Raw genomic sequence first — 19897 nt, forward strand, 5'->3', positions numbered from 1 at the left:
CTGCCTAATAACACATCCGCGCCACAAACAGAATACACTACGCTAACAAGACAACACCTATGAAGACTTATTAAATAAATCCACGTAGGTAATGATTCTGCATGGCATGCCCAACCAGACAAAGAACACAGCCTTTTCCTTATTCTTTTCTTTTTCTTTCATCCTCCCTAACTCTCTTCTGTCCTTTTCTTTAGAAGAGGTTCAACTTAAGGACAAGCAAAATTTGACTGAGCGAGGGCAAAAGAGAGAGAGAGAGAGAGAGAGAGAGAGAGAGAGAGAGAGAGAGAGAGAGAGAGAGAGAGAGAGAGAGAGAGAGAGAGAGAGAGAGAGAGAGAGAGAATGACATAGGGAAAAGATGAAAAGTGACAAATGAGAAGTTTCCTTCAAAAGCTCATAAATCATTAGACACCGGTGTCGGCAGTTCGGGGCCTCCTTCACATGGCCTAACTTCTTTTCCTTTTTGCAGTAAGCTTTAATCACCTTTCTCCCATAGCATGCACACAAACATATGTGCAGAATCACGTGCACATCAATGCACATTTCCTTCATTCCTCTCTGCGTACTCTCCCAGATGGTGTGTGCTGGATTGGCATTGCCATCGCTCTCCACCAATCTGGTTGTGGTGCAGTAGCCTGACTGACTGGCACAGGAACATGTCTCATAAAATCACTTACAGTTGGGAGTCGTGCACGCTTCAAAGTGGTCTGCCGTCAAACCAACCCCGTTAAAGGGTTCAAGCATGTGTGGTGAAATAAATCCTGCTCATTCTGTCACATAAAAACACACAGGGTGGAGGACTGAGGGAGGAGGGTCGGGCGGAGTAGCTGCTACAACAGGTACAACATAACAACAAGAGAAGACGAGGAAAATTAGCTCTTCGGTGTTTGCTATATGCACACAGTATGGTGTCAAACACAAGGTGAGTTAGAGGTGGCCTCATAGGTCTGAACGTATCTGAGGGTCATTTCCATGACCAGCATTTCACTAAAAATTGCTCAATTTTGTTGTTTGGCTGCTTTGTGAGCTTAGAAATCTCAATTCCTGAAATGGTCACTGTGTAAGCAGGCAAAACACAACTCCCGTGAAAGCGATGATCACACTGCTCCACTTTGGTCATGCTTATTACAGTCGGAGTCTTATCTGCATATGTGGACAGCATGCAACAAGGACATAAACAACACCAGACCGACCTCCTGTGATCTTATTCTGTGGTGCTAACTTTGAAGGTTACGCCACCGATCATTGACACACATACTGCAGTGTTCTTAGCTATTTGTTGTGCATCCATGTTTCCAGGGATAATTACAAAAACATTGCCACGTAGAACATTTCTTAAATGAAGAAAAAAAATATATTTTTCAGTAGAAATTAAGTAAAAATGGGCGGCACAGTGGCGCAGTGGGTAGCACTGTCGCCGCACAGCAAGGCGGTTCCGGGTTCATGTCCCGCTCTGTGCGGAGTTTGCATGTTCTCCCTGTGTCTGCGTGGAGTTCTCTCCAGGTTCTCCGGCTTCCTCCCACCTCCAAAAAACATGCGCTTTAGGTTAATTGGCCATTCCAAATTGCCCGTAGTGTTTGAGTGTGAGCATGCATAATTGTCTGTCTTTGTTTGGCTCTGTGGCGTTGCGCATGGAGTTTGCCCCGCCCCACGCCCTAAAACAGCTTGGATGGGTTCCAGCTCCCAGTGACCCGCTACGGCGGATAAAGCAGTTCGGAAGATGAATGAATGAATGAATGAATGAATGAATGAAGTAAAAACGGAGATGATTTTGGTGGAGAACAATGGAAGCAACTTCCTGGATCATTCACTGTTAAAAGTAAAATGAAAAATCTGATTTTTACTGGGCATATGTGCATTGTGAAGGGAAGGTCAAGACTGCAGGTCTGGTCCGAGAGCTGGATATGCTCAGTCAGTGCTGAGGAACTTGAGCCCCATGCAGGACAGTCCCAGGGCCTGCCAGATTGATGAAGATCCAAAAGGACTCAGGATCTGCTTTCATTCTGAATGTTCACCATCTGCTTGGCTGTAAAGAGAACCCACAGAGCTGGAGAAAACTGTCAACTGACAGATGAGACAGTGAGTGCAAAAGTAAGTGTGTGCATGTGTGTGTGTGTGTGTGTGTGTGTGTGTGTGTGTGTGTGTGTGTGTGTGTGTGTGTGTGTGTGTGTGTGTGTGTGTGTGTGTGTGTGTGTGTGTGTGTGTGTGTGTGTGTGTGTGTGTGTGTGTGTCTGTATTGATCCCAAAAGCAGCTCCACTTTCTGAAAGAAGATATGCCAAATGCAGATACACACATTTAGACACACAAGCAAAGAAAAAAGAAGGCGTTAACGCATTATGGACCACAGCCTAAATAATTTTTTTTCTCTAAAATAAAGATGACTGCAGCATCATCACATGTTCCACGACGCAAAACCATCATCCTGTAACACAGCTGCATACACAGTCATTTAGTCCATCTCCACTGGTATTGATTCATCCAGTTTCCAAGTATACAGATGAATCTGGGCTGATAATGCCTTTTTTTTTTTACACAGGATGAACACTTTTCATACCTCGCTACACTCAGTTGCCAGGAAGGTACAAGCTTTCCACATCACCAAAATAAACTGAGCACATGCCATGTTTTGTTTCCTGACAACTGCACTCAATCCCACATGTGTGCAATCATGTCCATTTACAATCCCTAAGCAGCCATGGGCTACTGCTGCTGCTTCCAAAAGCCTTCCTGCATGAAAACACCTCCTGTCTAATCCCTTGAGTAGTCCTAAAACTCAGCTTGTCTATCACCTATCACTATGCCAGGAAGTAATCAGCAGAGATGAACACAGCAAAAATTCCTGTTAGCGTGTTGAAAGTTCTTTCCGACCTCCTGAACCCAGAGGAAACCACAGCGATCACTGTATTCCTTCAGTGTTGTTTAAAGAGAGATAAGACCAGCCTGAGGGCTTGATGAGGAGCAGCAGTTAGTCTCCCGTAACGGTCATTCCACATGCTGTGAATGTGGTGTGATTAACAACACTAGATGCAAAACAGTTAACCAACATCTTCTCACAAACAGGAGGTGGAAGGGTCGCATCTGAACACCTAAAAATTATCTGTTCCACGCACGGAAAAGTGAGTACTTAAGATTATGGGACAAAGATAATGAACACATCTTCTTACAGGATTGTTTAGACAACAGATTTAAAGTATAATTCTGTAGAAATCCATCTGTGTATGTTATTATTCTGATTACTGTCACAGATATATTGACTAACCAACATTGCAATTGAAGCAGATGGACTTAAGACTTATACGCAGAGAGGATAGCAAATGATAGAACATAAAATGCCCCGAGCAGTGGTAGAATCCTGTACCTGTATCAGCCCCCCATCCACCCCAACACGCTGCCCCCTCAGCTACCTGTCACACTTTATTCTGTTACTCCTTTCACACAAGCTCACCAATAAACAGCTCCTCTGATTGCTCTTCCCCATGGGCAAACACACAAATACAACATTTCTTCTTTTTCTCCTTTCGGCTTTTCCCTTCAGGGGTCGCCACAGCAAATTAGTTGCCTCCATCTAACCCTGTCTTCTACATCCTCTTCTCTCACACCAACTACCTTCATGTCCTCTTTCACTACATCCATAAACCTCCTCTTTGGTCTTCCTCAAAACTCAGCATCCTTCTACCAATATATTCACTATCTCTCCTCTGGACATGTCCAAACCATCTCAGTCTGGCCTCTCTGACTTTATCTCCAAAACCTCTAACATGTGCTGTCCCTCTGATGTACTCATTCCTGATCCTATCCATCCTGGCCACTCCCAAAGAGAACCTCAGCATCTTGATCTCGGCTACTTCTAGCTCTGTCTCCTGTCTTTTCCTCAGTGATACAATACAATACAACACATGCATACACAAAAATACGCTTCTTCCATATTGTTCGGGGACAGTTGTGCTGACTGAGTTTTGATTGGGAAAGAAAAGTTGTCTCCACGGCAAATAACGATAGGCACTTTTGTAAACCTGCACGCTTATCACACAGAAAACACACACAGACACACAAACTAAAGAACTCCTAAAAACGTTCCAAAAATACAGAAAGCCACTCTTAATAACTAGTCTATTACATGCAGACAGTCACCCATACAGAAAAACAGACACACACGTGCATCCAAACACCCTGCCATTACACTGTATAACCAAAAGGCATCGAGCCATTTCAGCAGTGTTATGAGAGCCAGCCAAGTGAGAGGTCTGTCGGTGCATTAGCCAGCATGTAATCATAGCCTAACCTCACTGCAATTAGAACTGATTCTAATTCTTCACTGGAAACACTGCCTTTTCCCACCACTAATAGTTTACTTTACTCCAACAGCTGATAGACCCAACCCTCCCTCTGTTTCCTCAACACACACACACACGCATTTATGAAGATACACCCTTTGCTGCAGTCTATCGGCTGTCCCACAGTTCACCTATGCAGTGTAGCTCCATGAGAAAAGGCCTCCTTTCTGCCTTCACAAAGTAAAATCTCCTATTTTCCCCAACTTGACAGAGAAAAAGGACAGAAGAATCATGAAACAATTGCAAAATACCCCCCCCCCCCCCCGACAGCTCCTCATTTACAGGCCTTCCGTAGATGAGGCGGGCTTGTGAGAGGAGGGTTGGCAAGATAGTGGCGCGGAAACGTTAGCAAATGAAGTCTGAGGAAGAGGGAGCGCTCCCTTTACTGATAGTATTGCTATTAGCCTGTGAGCTGGTGAACTTAGGTGTCACTTCAAAGCATTCCCCACTATTAATCAGACTGTCCGGCCCTGCAGCAAGGGCCCTGCCGGCTGTGCCGCTAACTACCCCCCTCAAAATCAACACAATAGAGCCATCATCACGACCGTTACATTATATTTCAACCGTAGAGAGTACCTTTATCTTGGCATATGCGTTATGTTCTAATGGCCAATTAATTTAACTGCCATGTCACCGAATAAAGGTAGACTAGGTGGGGTGTATGCAACCACACATTGCCATTATGTAGTCTTATACTGTATATTTGTGAGGGGGACGGGGAGAACCTGGCTCAGGTTGCCTCCATCGGGCTGTGTATTTCCCCAGGGGGAGATCTTTATGGAGGCACCTACAAGATCTCGCCCTCTCAGGGCGTTCCAGAGGCTGGCCGACAAGACTCTGCAAGCATCTCTCTGACAGCTCTACCCCTCCAGGTCCCCTTAGTTACCAACAGTCCCACTCAGCTGGGTATCAGCCACCAAGCCTGAGGATTAACTACCACATTGGCACCATCTCCTTAACGCTAGATATATTTTATACAAAGCTAATCCTCAGCATCCACTCTTTCGTCCTTTTGTTTTGACGGTTGTGATGGACAGCACTTACTGCCTGGTTGAAGGGAGAGCACACAGGGCAGGGGTAGAGAAGTTAGTCTGTTTTTATAAGACTATTCATCAACTGGATATATTGTGAGGCTGATGGGGAAATATATATCAACTTGTTTTTCATTGCTTGCTTCTCATAAATTTGCACACTCATGTTACATGAGGATAAGAGGGCTTATGATACAGGACACGTTCCACCTCCCCCCATCCCACGTTATACCGTACTGAGAGCCTGCAGACTGTAGAAGTGTTGAGGGGATGAGATAACTGTTCACCATTGTAAGAAAAGGCTGTCAGAGCTTTGTTCTCTCTCTCTGTCTCTCTCTGTCTGTCTCTCTCTCTCTCAAGAATAGAAAAAAACTGGAGCAGTGGTTGCAGAAATACTCTTGTTTCTATAATTAGATGTAAACAGATGAACCAGACTCTCATGCTTGCTCTGTCCCACTGGCCCCATGGCCTCCTGGGAAACGAGATGTGTGAGTGTGCGTGACGTGCAAGTGTTTGTGTGCCTTTATGTGTGTCCCTTCGCAATGCACCAGTAACTGTACGACAGCACGTGACAGCACACATCTAGTCTTGCTGCCGCGCTTGTTTTTTTTTTTTTCTGTCTGTCTCCCATGAATACATTATAGCTCAGTCGGTCCCCTCCCCCACGCTCACCAGAGGGTAGGTCAGTGGCCATGTGTGGCGAGTGCAGGAAGCTAATACATGCAGCGCCAGCAGACAAACACACATCTGTTGCTGAGGAGCCAGTCATTTGCCCCAGATCCCCAGGACACATACTGTATCAGAGAGAGGAAGCAGTGTAGCCTAGTGGCAGAGAGGGACCTGCTACAAACAGAGGCCTGGTGGACAATGCAAACCAGAGAATGAGTGAGGTGGAGGAACTATAGGAAGAGTGTGGACACGTTATGGATACGGATTGCCAAAGAGAGAACATGAAGGTCTGAAAGAATTTGTGGTATAAAACAAGTGATTTGACAAAAAAAAAGATAACAGAAGAGGAGGGACAGGGGAGGATTTTCTTCTAATCAATGTCAGACAGAGTGCAGGAAATCCACAAAGATAGACAGAAACAGGGAGCAACAAGTCTCCTTCAGATTGAGGACCAAGCAGCTGGTTGGATGGTCCCAAAAGACTTATTAAAATGGAATTGCTGATTTTAATCTTTGTTTTCTCACAATGGGCTGACATATCCTTGAGAGCCATACTGCATGTATATTTAATGGAAAATCTCTGCATATATTTAGCTGCACACCTCATTGTTTGGTAGTGCCACCACTAACTGCTGTTCCTGACAGCCACCGAATCGCCCATTAAAATTTCTCTGCTCCCAGTTTGGCCCCACCACCACAAAATGTCTACATTCATGATACATGTATTTCAATTTAAAGTTAGGAAATTTACAGTACAGAAAATATACAATGAAAACAAACAGAAGAAGAAAGGAAGTGCTGAACAGGACTGATGAACTGTAGTCCATGCATTAACAACACATTAGCGCTACAGCCCAAACATCAGCCTGCTTTTTGAAGACAAACTGACAATGTCTTAGAGATGAATTCTCGTGATCTTCCTCTTGAGTGCACTTTATTGAAATTCAGCACAAAGTGAGTGATCTCGCCAGGAGCGATCGCAGCAGATTCAGCAGGAACAGACACAGACGTTAGAGGGTTAACAATGCACCTGTCTAGGCCTCACAGCCAACCACAGGGTGCCTCAGCTCTAGCAGGGGGTGTCTGGAGAGCACAGCCCAGCACACACACACACACACACACAAACACACACAGACGCACACACGCATCTAAACCCAGCTGCCCACCCAAACATAACCGCACACAGTTACGCACACTCAAGTCATTACAGCATTGTCAATGACCACAAATCTGCTGATAACAATGGGGCAACGGCCCTTTCTTGTTCTTTTCAATGGACGATTACAATAATAAAATTTAAATTAAAAAACAAGTAATCTGGATTTTCTGCTTGAGCCGTTAATAATGTCTAACAGCTGTCACATGCAATACGGCCATCCACTGAGGTGGGCCTGGGGCTGCCTGATGAGAAGCAGCCTGATACTGGTGGAGGGCGGGAGAATGGGGGGAGACAAACAGAAAGAGATTCAAATCAAAAACAACACAGCAGTGGTTGACTCTGGGCAAAGATATCAGTCAACTAAATCTTGCAACAACATATTTCAAGCCCAGCTTTTTTTTGTTGTTGTTGTTTTGGACTGTTGATGAATGCGTGCGTGTTTGTCATGGGGATTGAATCCAAGATTTTCAGTCTTGAATTCTTGATGCAACTGCTCTATTCCTTGTGTGTAGGGTGTAAAAATAGATGGGCAGGTTTTGAAATCCAATGCCCCCGAAATCGGATACGAGAAGGTATTACCCTGCCTGTCACTCTCACCCGTGGGTCTCCTTTGTATTTGTCCTGCGTACACGCCCCGTGCTCGAGGCAAGGGCTCCGTGGCACCCTGCCACATGGTATAGTGTGGGTGGCGGTGTGTTTGAAGAGCGTCTCTCTGAGGCAGCACGGCCGCTCTCCAGCCAAATTACTCTTACAAGAACAGACCCCCCCCAACTCTGTCTTAGCCTGTGTGTGGATGGTTTTGCTCATTAGCAAAAAAAGCAACTGAGATATAAGATATAAGCGACACTAAATCTCAAACAATCTCTCACAAGTCACCTGAGTGTAATGAATACCAGATGTTTCTACATATTCTCGATGACTGGTTATTGGACACCTGGTCTAATAATGATGCCCGAATCCACTCAAAATATTTTTCTTGAGTTTTGAAGAAAAAATCCTTGCAAGTAATATAACATTCCAGATTGAGTGAAGTGACTATAGCATGAGTGTAGTTAGGTGTTAGCTAGGTGTACAATGCCAAGCAACACCTCTACTATTCAGGGGAACTCCTGTGACGTCGATTCAGAACCATGTGATATCACAACAATCCAAAAATGAGCCTGACAACGGGCCAAGGTTTTCACACCGGCAAGCAGAGCTGGAGCGAAAAAAAGGACAGAGCGCAGGCCCAGCCAGATTGAACCTGACCCTTGATCCACATCCTGTCATTGTGCCTCTACCACAGTGGTTCCAGGATAAAAGCAGCAATTTATTGTATACATTAGGATTGATTGTTCAACACATCAGATTTCAGGCAGCTTTCACCAAATCCACATTTTTCAGGGGGAGGACAGGTGCATGCTTCCAGTTGCTGAGCATTTTGCTGCATAATAATTATGCTGAGCATGCACAACACTCCAACGACCACTCGTCTGGGGGTCAACAAGTATGGGCGGGCATATAAAAACCAAAGGAATGCAGGGTACAAACTGTGAGTTCTCACAACGCAAATGCTTCAAGGCCAAGGAGAAGAACATGTCTCTCTCTTTCCACAAACAACCCTCATCCTCTCCCTGAGTTTTATTCTTTTAAAGACCATGGTTGTAATCAGCCCTTTGCTAACTCCACCAAACACCTGTCTTTTTCTTTGAAGTGTATTCCTAACAACCAGAGACCCATGGGATATTCCAGCAATGAGACATTCAATAAAAGTCTCAGTAAAGTTATTTATTCCCCTTTGGCAAAAATGGGTGAAGGCAGACAACATGGCTAACCTTTGAAGGGGGAAGCTGCTTGGATATCCAGCAAGGACATAAAAACCAAGGGAATGACAGGGACATCCTACCAGAAAACAATAAAGGGGGTGGAGGGGACTGTTTTTTATCTTTAACAGCAGCCGTAAAACACACACAAGGCTGGGGTCTACAACAATGGCCTGGAACAGGGGAGGATGACTAAAACAGAAGTGGCAGGAAGACCACCGCTTCCCAGACACAAGGGTCTTCCTGCGAGAAAGAAAGGATATTGAGAAATGAGGCTAGAGCGAGGGATAGCTTATGGAAACGGAGATGGAAGAGATGCAAAGGAAGAGGAGGCCTGAGTGAGTGAGATGACATAAATATGACCTTTGATTACATGGGGTATTTAGAGCAGATCTCGGTCATGGACAGCCTCTGAACCCCTGCTGCTTTCACACGGCCACACCTCAGCCAAAGCACAGTGATCAGAACAATATGGCTGAAAGATGAGCCCCCAGCAATAAATGCCAGCAGTAAAGACAGCTCCACTGTGTCTCCTCCTTTGACACTATCCAGCATCTGAATCCTGGCCTCACAGCCAAGTAAAAACTGTTTCCAAGTATGCATTGGAGCCAGCACAAGATTAAATTACTATTTTGAAGTCCTTGTAAATGAATAAATTGTGAGTCCTAAAAGTGGCAGAATTAAACCGTATTAGATTAGTTTACAGGTCTGTGTCTCCCTGTATCGGGATGGGCACAAAGAGGAGTTGCTCCAATGTCATATTCCAAGAACACATTGCAAGTGCAAACTATAAATCGACCACCTGACATGCATTACAAATTACTGTCTTGTAGTAGGTGAAGATGGACAGAGGCAAATGCACACTGACAGATTCTCCACCGGTTTTAACATGGTTCAGTGGGCGAGAAGGGAGGAGTGTGTGCCTACGTCTGCCGTTACCTGATTGCAACCAAATTCACCAGAGTGTGCAAAAGACACAGAGGAATTTTACTCTCAAAATCTAATGAAATTCTGTAACCCAGCAAGGAACAGTGTCAACGAAGGGTGTCGCAGCCGTCACATTTTTTTTTAGCAGCAAGCGTGAAAAAAATACCTCTGCAAAGTCAGAGGAGCTCTTTCAAGGAGTCACATCAGTAACCTGCATCTGAATGCATTTTTTTGCATCAACCCTGAAATATTCATGTTTTTTTTGTAAAGGAATCGTGTGAACCAGTTTGCAAGTTGGGGGGGGGGGGGGCAGAGAAACTGAAGGGATCCGTCGCTCTCAGCAAACAACATTTTCAGTCATGCTAATGTTGCTAGCATACAGGACCCTTGGTGGGACACTAATGACCAACCACATCAAGACAAACAACAGCCTGGAACCAGTCTGGTCAAACAGCCAGGAAACACTTTACTTCTTTTATGTGTGACTGGACTGGACCGGAGCCACAACAGATCAAAATGAAGGATTTTATTAATCTAAATTAGATCATGAGATCAAATAAACACAAAGATTAAAGATATTTGTGTTAAATAAGATAATAAATGAAAATGTCTCTGCACAGGAAAAAAATTATTATTCTTTATTCTTGTGAATTCTAAATTTGCACTGTGTGGTGTTTTGATGAATTACCATCTAAAAACTATATGCCATGAATAATGTGCTGTGAATGGTGCTTCATGTCTCATTGACCTATTTGCATTATAACATGCTTGACATTTTGAAATATTATTAAAATAATAAATCAAAGATTGTGCATTGGCAGGGTGCTATAGAAAAATTACTCTAACTGCACCTAGAGGGGATTTAGGTAAACCATGAAAAAGTATGAAATTATTCCCCATGTTAATACAATAAAATATTTGCAAATAATTAAGCCATTTTCCAAATATTGAGGATATTGAATTAGCTTCTTCAGAGTTACAATCGTTTTTTCTGATGAGACTGGAGAGAACAATAAACCACCTGTGCTGCTTATTGAAGAGTGATGACATTTGCAGGGTTTCTGTTCATGTTGGTACAGCTCTGTACAACAAAAGAAACACCAAATCTGGTTAGACAGCACCTGTAGCCTGTAGCCAGCATTAGCCTTCATGCTCTCAGCAAAACATCTATAAGCAAAAAACAATATGGCCCATGCACTGTGTCTCTGCGTGCATATTTATGTGAGAGTATACATGAATGGTGAGAGATTAATAGTGAATGGTGCCCATGAATTCTCCTGAATACTTAATTATTTCACGTGTTTGGCACGAGTTTGCAAATTAATTTGGATTTTTATTAACCACAATGGATAAAACATGTTTGATTAACCAAAACATATGAGAATATGTGAAATACAATAGGCAGATTACAAAATAATACTATCTGAGATTGCTTTAGTACAGTATTTAACCATCTATCACGACAACGTACTGCCACTTTAATTTGATTTCAATTACATAAAATCACCCATAATTAGGTAATCTACGCTTTCCTGAAACAAGTTTTATTCAGCCGCTGCATTGTAAACATGTATTTTAAGAACCATATTAATATACAATCAAGGGAAATTGATGCTGACTCAGTCAATGTGACACTGTTGTCACTGAGGTTAATATATTTTATATTACAGGGATAGAAAAATTAAAAGCAGCCACCTTATACTGTGAGCCAGCTCATTATCAAGCATGTCTAGTATTTATTCTACTGAATTCAAAATTATAAAGAATATGATCCATTTGCTGAAATCCAAAATATTGAAACAAACTAGTGCATACGGCTTCAAAATTGACCAAAATTGAGTATCACTAAGTATAATGAGCATCAACAGGGTTTTATAATATTTTATGGCAGAACTACGATTGAATGTTCATGTGCTGTTTTAATTCTGCCCCCATTGCAGCTTTCAGTTAAATCTTCGGTGACTGTTAAATTCAACCTGTTCTATGTACACATACATGCATGTACTCATGTTTGTAAACGTGCACACTCTGGTGCATAAGATACCTAAGTCACTTGTTAAACCTGATGCATGCACTGTGAACACATTTACACCCTGACACTTTGAATCCCAAATATAGAGAGGGGAATTTCTGTTGATCTTCTGCCTACAACATCCATATACCATAACCCACACAAACCTGTTCATACAGCTCCTTCATGTGCTTGCTTATGGCTCAAGGTTGGTCCTGTGGTTTCCGTGAAGGGATGGCATCGGTATGACACTCATCTATACAGCATGAAGTGACGAAAGCTCATTTCAAATTGTGCTCCTGAGCCAATGGGAAACCAGTGACAGTGGACCTGGCACACTGTGCCCTGTTCAACTTCCAACTTGCAGGCTAAATAGCTTTTTAACACACAGTGGTCATTGTGGAAATCATCAAATGACAGTTTGTCTAAAGGTGTCTTTATTACCTTTGGGATATTTAAGCTATAAATATTGATTCAGTTTCTTTATTCCAGAATGTTGATCTAGTGTAAATAACATTTCACCTGATTTACGAGCTGATATTTGATTAGTGTGACTCTTTCAACATCCACACCTGAACAATTTCATAGAAAGTCCGGTCTACTGTGTACAAAAATAATCAGCTTTGCACCACACACACACACACACACACACACACACACACACACACACACACACACACACACACACACACACACACACACACACACACACACACACACACACACACACACACACACACACACACACACACACACACACACACACACACACACACACACACACACACACACACACACAGCCTATTATTCCCGTTGATAAATTAACAGGCTTTGTGGCGCAACATTCAGAAAGGAGCATTTAAAACGACAACGAGCTTTCGGATGGATTCATTTATCGCGTGATAAAACCCGCATCAACGAGATCTTGGACTGACCTGAGTGGGGAGCCATTGGTATGTGCGAGGGGTAATATTTTCCCGGCGGGAAGTGACCGGCATGCTGCACAGAGCTGTGGCCCGAGGGCGCGATCCGAGAGGCGGCTCGGTGCACCAGAGCGCCCCGGTCTGACAGGAGGTGCGCCGGAGCAGCGAAATCCCGTCCTTCCATTCCGAAGAATGTTGAGTAATCCCAAATTCCGGATAGGGCAGGTTAGGAAAATCAAATGCAACCCATATAATAATCCTTTCCTGCAGATCTATGTGTTGCATTCAGTCGATCGCAGGCTTCCCCAGCCAAAAACGTGGACCCCGATCATCTTTTCTGAGAAAGGCAGAGGAAATCAAAGACATTTTCATTAAAAAGACAAAATGAACAGCCCGGTTTAACAATAGCTCGATGCAATAATTGTGACAATGCAGTCCAGTGCGGTCTCCTAAAAATAGCTTATTTAAGACAAAACAAATAATTAGTTCCGCCCCATTGAATTTCGCCTTTCCTTTATTTGCAGGTTTTCTTTTGAATAACGCTGAATTCACCATTTGCGACCTGAAGCTGATAGTACAAAATAAGTCACCGCAGATAGAAGCAGCCAAAGAGGCGTCCAGGAGCCCACTGAGCCTGGCTCACATTCAGCTCTATTGATCAGCCAGGGATATAGGCCTAATATGCATCACATGGAGAATAGCACTTTATATTCAACAGACAGCAGCACAACGAGCAGACTGACACGTTTTACTCACAATATTTCTATTTAATATGTCCATATCATATCTTATCCAAAAAAGAAATTATTCAGCAACCACGTCAGCATTCACCAGCTGTCACTCTCTTCCAAAACCATAAGGACAGGCTTTCAACGTGCAGTATATGGTTTTCGTGAAATTGTCACAATGCTCTAAAAAAAACCTCATTTAGATGAGGTCGTAGGATGTCCTGTTTGGGTGGATTAAAAATGATGGAAGCCTACTCAGCCTTTCTCAAGGTGAACAACGCTGGCTGCATTCTGTTGCTCGTCCTATTGTTTCGGATTGAAAAAGGCGGTTTTTTTTGGCACTGTCAGTCCAGCTCTCATTACTCTCCACACTATTGTAACATTTTACACACTGAAGGGGTTTACACGAAAACTGACATAAATATCAAATAAAAATAATATGGATTTTGCAGCGTTTGCAGATGGGAAAAAAAAAATCATGACAAAAATAGAAGCTGATAAAATTGCATCACGTGTCGACCTTCAGCAGAAATATGTACTATAAATGTAAAGTTTCAAAATAAAAGATCAAAATGTTTTGTATTTTAACTGGGAATATGGTTTAAATGTTGCTTTATACAGATGGATCCTGAATGACCCCCTCCTTTTCTGTCTCTCGCTCTCTCTTGTGTGTCTTTGTGCGTGCTCGCAAATGCGCGTGCCCGCGATGGGGTGTGCGTGCATGTGAATAACTGCACTCTCACTTCAGCTGCCTTGACCTGCTTAAGGTCAGGTAATCAAATATTGTAGTAAAACCAGTCAAGGCTACATCCTACGCCAGTCCACAAAAAAAAAATGTTGTAGCAGCTGAATTTTTTTTTTTTTTTGCATAAATTAAAATATTTGCAGTGCAAAATAAAGCTTTTCGTCTTTGCAGTAATCCTATGAAATTGACATTTCATTTTCGTCTTACACATGTGTGTAAAAATAAAAAAAGGAAAGCGGAAAGGCAGCCTAATTTTGCAATTCCGAATATAAATAAATATGACTGCATTTTCTTGTTGTAAATGGGCTCCCTGTCTATTATTACATCATATATTTGGAGGCCATGTGTTGGGTTATTCCCAGGAAGATTTGCAAAAAAAACAAAAAAAAAACAACACTATTTGTTAAATACATTTTAAATGAAAAACTGTTAAAAGAATGGGGATGTCAGGAATAAGCTATTCCACCCTCAGCACTGTTACCTCTCCATGTAGCCTACCAGCCTAACGTTAGCCTGCATCTCAGCGCTACTCCGACAATAAAATCCCTCCACACGGACCTCCCTCGGACAAAACCTTATCGTCTGGTGCGTCGTTAGTGGATGTGCGTGTGTGTGTGTGTGTGTGTGTGTGTATGCGGCTCCCATTAAAGCAAACCCGTTTCAAAAGTCTTATTTCATCGTGATCGCCGAGTCTGAGATCCAAGGTGAATGGCCGCCCGTCAGAAGGACTGCCTTTGTCTGCCTTGCAGTCAGCCATTACCCTCTCCCTCCGCCATGCAGTTGCGTTCACCCCACTCGGTGTCCACGAACAACCCCAGAATAAAAACGCTTCTATATTCGCGATAGTGGGAAGAGTGAATGTTCGAAATGTAGTAATTTATTTGCAGTAGCCCAATTTCCCATCGCGGATTTTTTTTTTAAATGTTGGTTTTAAATATGCGAGTTGCCTCTCTGAATATATTGTCTTAATTTTTAAAAACCGTTCCAATAATTGACGCCTGTAATACAATTTATTAGGCAGCTGCCAGGTTCATTTACAGAATCCATTCGACGGCATAAACGTAGATAAATCAAGTCAAAGCTTTGCTGTGCGGGTCGGAGCGCGTTGGGAAACAGGCGGACCTCCGTGACTCAGCTGGCCGGAAGGGAGTGCGCCTCGGTCGGTGCAAGTAAAAACACGTTTGCCTCGCTCCCCCGAGCAAATTCTCCGTGTGGAGTTTCAAAACCATCAGTTTACACGCCGATCTTTTCGAAAAACACAAGGATAGCTAATTTGAACAATTAATCAAGGGCTGTTAAATATTGGTATCAGTAAAAACAAAAGATCAAAACGAAAAATAGCCTACGTAGCCTGTTGTGTTTTTAATAAATATTACATACTGAAAATTAAAAAAAACTGCAAATAAGCCGTCAATCAGATATAATTTAATATAGTCTAAATGCAAAACAAAAATCATCATTTAAAAATATACAATACTGACCAATTTACATAATTATTACAATAATTATTAATATACTTAATGTTGTTGAAATTATCGATAACCTATTAGGAGCCTACATAATTATTTAGTTTCGTTAATTTTTGGTGGCTCAGTGCATTTAATCATCGATTTATTCCACATAGGATATTATTGGTTTCTTATTACTATGTAAATTATAGCAATGTACTGTGCATACTGAACATCATGTCATATTTATATATAGCATTTTGGGTTAAATACATCGTTTTCCAACGAGGAAACAGGCCTCAAAATATTTTATTCAATTAAAATAAAGTAAAAAAAATTACTACTTACTGGTATGTTAAATCCTTGCATAACAATAAATTATAAAATCACAAAACACATGGAAGGAACGAGCAAGGCCGAGTGCGACGCCCATTTAAAATCAGAATCAGAGCTAGACCATGTGGCTTAAGTGAAGTCCTACAGTATTTCCCTGTGAGGCTGAGCAGCAGCCTTCTGGTTCGGGCTATGGAAGCTGTGGGACTGGGGCTCCCGGCTGGGTTGGATCGCGGTTCGGATCTCAGAGCAGCGGTTTCTCTCCCGGTGCAACTGCGTACCTCGCGTCTCGGGGGCAGGGTAAACACGCCCTCCCATTGGTCGGATACCTGCATGTCAATGAGCTCGTGCAGTCCGGCTGGAGATATGGACGCTTCTGATTGGTCGGCAGCACAGGCCAATGGTGTGGAGGCAGGAGATGCTAAACAGAGACACAAGCGCCAGATTTGAAGCACAGGATGTTTTTACTCTCACACAATGGAGCTGAGTGATGCCTTCAAATTGATATTAGTTAATAAAAATGTACAATTGGTGACACCGATGGTTTTATCCTGTATTCACAATGAATGGTTGGAATGATGTAAATACATGAAACAAAACTAAGCAATTAAAGATTATATTTTAGTCCTTTTTGTCCTTGCCATGTATTTCAAATATGAATCCAACAGAATGTTTGAAGTGTACAATTCAGTTCTTCTATTTCCATTCAATTGTATTTCAATTATTTTTAGTTTATTTTAACCCCTAATTTTAATGTATTAAAATTTATACTATAATTTCCTTTCTCAGTAAAGAATTTTAACCAGTACCTTTATAGATTTCTTTATTGAATGGATTTGACACCTAAAACCTTTTTTTTTTTTTAAATTACACTGCATCATACAGACAAGACAAGACCGTAATTTCAATATTTAGCTTGTGTTATTACGATGGACTAGTTATTATAATACATGTTTACAAGTGAGCCCCCCCTGTCTGTAAGGTTCTGATTGGTTGGTGCGGCTCCAAAGCATTGTCAGTCATAGAAAGTAAACAAGACTCTGATTGGCTGTTGGCCAGTCCGCAATGGGCTGTCTGAAAAAAGGCAATAACTCGCCCTGCGGTTTCAAGGCTTCCCGGGTTAGATGATGAAAGGGGATAAGAAGAGACGGTTTCAAGGCGCCTCAGAGGCAGACCCCCATTGGCCCTGAAGCCATATGAGTCAAGCGTGAATCAAAGGGAGTACTGCTGAGAGGGGGAAATTATATGTTGGATATTTAAAATAATCTAGGTTAGTTTTCGGACAAATACGGACATGATCATTACAAAAAGTTATGAAAACAGGTTAAACTCGAAATAATTCACGTAGATGCTGCACGTCAGTGTGAAAGGACAGAAAATAGCCCCGGTGCTGGATCGCCCTGCTGAAGCCCGCTTTAATGGAGAAAATCTGCAGGGAGTCTTTCACCATTTTAAAGACTGGCTGCGTGAGGTTTGTCGTAGAGGGGTCAGTGCATTGAAATAAAACCAATGCGATTTATTTCACCACTGTTTTGTACAGCGTAGCCAGAATTAGAGGATATCATCGTATGTCTCTTGTTACAGTCCTTGCCTTAGATTATACAGATTTGAGATTAAAACCTTTACCGGTGAAATAAAGTCAACATATAAATGGTCGTAAATCTGATGCAACCAAAAGTTTTGATATTTGACAGTCCTGCATGATCCTTTTCCATCATGTTGGGTTTCTGAAAATAGAAGGCCTTTAAAAGCCAGGGAGCCTGGATGAATCAAATACAAAGCTGCCACAAAATATCTTTACATAGTAGATTTGCTGTATAAGGACAATAAAAAAGAGAAGTGAATTAATTTATGTTTTGTTTGGCTGTGGGCTTTTTTTTTTCTGTAGCCTACATACCTAATCAGAGGAACGTTTTTTTTGTTTTTGTCATTGTTTATTCTTGACTGATGTTTCGGTTGACTGTCAGATCACAGGGAGATTAAACAGGGAGGTACTGAATATTAATGACAAAAAATATTTATGTTAAACTCTCACCAACTGTCACCCTGACCCACATCAAGTATTATTAATCTAATTAAGCTATTTAGGTGGTTTGACAAAAAATAAGGTAAAAAAAATGTTTGTTTATGTATTTATAGATGGGGCACCATAACCCAGAAATCTTAAAGTGGCTTGTTTTCTATACAAACACACACACACACACACACACACACACACACACACACACACACACACACACACACACACACACACACACACACTTTGATTCTTGAATTCTACCTGACTCTTATATGTTAGCAGAGGATGTTGGAATTTCATCTCATGGTCTCTCCCTAAGTGAGTGCCATGCAACGTTGAAGAGGTCTTTTGGTCGCACACACAGACAGTCTTCTGCACCCACAAATACAAACATTGTCTTTCCTTCAAACACATCAGGCAGGGATAATCAAAGCAAGCAAGTGATTTCTTAAGAAAAAGGGAAAAAGGTAGTTTTACAACGGGGATTGTCCTTGATCAATGAAGCATTGATGATTGACAGTGTATGCCTCCCACCCACGTCTACACACAGTGACACTGGATGTAATGGAAGGACAAATTCATTGTCTGTTTGCTTTTATATCCATATAACGCTCACTCTTAGCATGGGTGATCGTCTAATAGTAAGGATTCACAATCTGTAAATATATTTTAATTGTTTTCAGATTTAAACAGAAACACCAGTGGCTAAAATTGGATTTTTAAAAAATGAAATGCAATTACAATGACTAAAATAACACAAATTAAAAAAATTGCAATCATTGAAACTGAGAGAATGTACAATTTAGAGCTGACTTTACGTATTTGATTGGATCAGGTGCATCCTTTGACCTTTGTGTGTGTGTGCGTGTGCGTGTTTGTGTGTGTGTGTGTGTGTGTGTGTGTGTGTGCACATGAGTGTGAGCGACAGACAGAGCATGAGCATTTGCGCACACTCAGATGACTGAATATCAGTTGATACATTAATTTAGCTATGAAGAATACAGACTAACACATTACTCACAGCTCACGTATTAGCCTTGAAAACTGACTTGAAATCATCACATATATATTTTTAATGTTCTTCATGGGTGGAATTTCATAAATGCATTAGAGATGGTCATGTGTGTGTGATAGGTGTGCAAACTGCTTGAACCGCAGTGGCATATGGCATAACCAGAAGCCTACAGAAGGCTGGCGCAGTGACAAAAATCTGCCCTCACCTCAGGGATTTGATCTTCCATACACTGATAAAATTGTTAAATTATTTTTAGATATTTCTCTGAGATGTCACTGTTTGTAAAGGGCATCTCAAACACATTTCAGTGTGAAAATGCAAGATGTTTAAATAAAGATAATTCTCATGCATGAGTGCCAATATAAGACACAGACAATACAGAAAACTAAGATGCATCAAAGGGTGTTGAAGCACCAAATAAGTTAGCTAGCAAACAAACAAACAAATCAAGAAATCATATGCTCTACCTATATTAATTAATAATTTTAAAAGATATAGTTTCCAAAACACGAATTACACTTTGCTTTACTGTTACATCCTCTGTTAGATTTGTTTTTTCATTTAATCATCATCCAGAATCTTAATGACATAATATACTAACCTCATTATGTTACAAGGGGAAGCTAAGGGACTGTTTACATGACAGTAGTATGTTAGACACCCCAGTGCCATCACCATGTAAACTGGAAAACTACAAAGATATTAACAACACAGTTTTTATATTTTTTAGCCATTTGCTAAAAGGATCCCACAAA

The 19897-nt window shown here is 41.8% G+C and overlaps 1 protein-coding gene across 5 annotated transcripts in view; it reads right to left on the minus strand.

The window, feature by feature from the left end:
- Positions 1-16336, minus strand: part of LOC137609737 (BAH and coiled-coil domain-containing protein 1) — a 64333-nt gene extending 47997 nt beyond the window's left edge. For all 5 annotated transcript variants that reach the window (XM_068336985.1, XM_068336984.1, XM_068336982.1 and 2 more), the window contains exons 1-2: positions 16123-16336; positions 12866-13190 (exon numbers count right to left, since the gene is read on the minus strand). In XM_068336985.1, coding sequence (XP_068193086.1) covers positions 12866-13037 — 172 coding nt within the window. In that variant the 5' untranslated portion in view covers positions 13038-13190; positions 16123-16336. The remainder of the gene's footprint in view (positions 1-12865; positions 13191-16122) is intronic.
- Between the last annotated feature and the right edge of the window lie 3561 nt (positions 16337-19897).

This window comes from Antennarius striatus, chromosome 16 (genome assembly GCF_040054535.1).
Source record: "Antennarius striatus isolate MH-2024 chromosome 16, ASM4005453v1, whole genome shotgun sequence".
Taxonomy (NCBI): Eukaryota; Metazoa; Chordata; class Actinopteri; order Lophiiformes; family Antennariidae; genus Antennarius; species Antennarius striatus.